General features: G+C 74.5%; 1 protein-coding gene across 1 annotated transcript in view; it reads left to right on the forward strand.

Annotated features, from left to right (window-relative positions):
• The first annotated feature begins 521 nt into the window (after positions 1 to 521).
• RASSF5 (Ras association domain family member 5) overlaps positions 522 to 717 on the forward strand; it is a 66,495-nt gene continuing 66,299 nt past the window's right edge. Inside the window, exon 1 of the mRNA XM_029935622.1 lies at positions 522 to 715. Within this exon, the coding sequence (XP_029791482.1) occupies positions 542 to 715 (174 nt within the window). The 5' untranslated portion in view covers positions 522 to 541. The remainder of the gene's footprint in view (positions 716 to 717) is intronic.

The raw sequence follows: 717 nt of genomic DNA on the forward strand, positions 1-717 counted from the left end.
CGATCCCCGCGGGGCAGGGTGGCCGGGGTGGGGGGCGGGGGCAGCGGCGAGGAGGAGCCGAGGCGCACACCCTCCCGCGGGCGGGAAAAGCCGGAGGGTGGCGCGCGGACACCGGCCCCGGGACCTATCCACAGACCCACCCCCAGAGAGTTCCCAAGCCCTCCCTGGCCACTTGCTCCCTCATCTGGGCGTGTTGGGGTGCGGGTTTGGGGGGGTATCTGGTTTGGGGGGCAGTGATGGGAGAGGGAAGGAGGCAGGGCTGAAGGCAGACGGCCCACCCAGCAACGCTTCTTCAGCTGCCCCAGCGGTCCAGTCCGCTTCCCGAAGACGCGCCGAAACCCGCGCTCGCTCCGGCGCCCCCAGGCCGCTCCGCTGGTCGGCGGATCCCTGGAGCGTCCTTCCTGCCTCGCGCGACTCTCCCCGCCTCGGCCCCGCCCTGCAGCTGCGGTCCCTTTAAAGGCGCGCTCGTGTGGGGCCGCCCTTCTCTCGAGGCTGACTCGGGAGCAGCGCCGCCGCCGCGCACCCCCGCCGTTGGCCCGGCATGGCCATGGCGTCCCCGGCCGTCGGGCAGCGTCCCTACCCGCTGCTCTTGGAGCCAGAACCGCCGCGCTACCTGCAGAGTCTGAGCGGCCACGAGCCGCAGCCACCGCCGCCCCCCGGCCGCTCCTCTCGCCGCTGCGCCCCGGCACCCCTCTCCACTGCGCCCGGGGCGCACGA

The sequence above is a fragment of the Suricata suricatta genome, chromosome 3, assembly GCF_006229205.1.
Source record: "Suricata suricatta isolate VVHF042 chromosome 3, meerkat_22Aug2017_6uvM2_HiC, whole genome shotgun sequence".
Taxonomy (NCBI): domain Eukaryota; kingdom Metazoa; phylum Chordata; class Mammalia; order Carnivora; family Herpestidae; genus Suricata; species Suricata suricatta.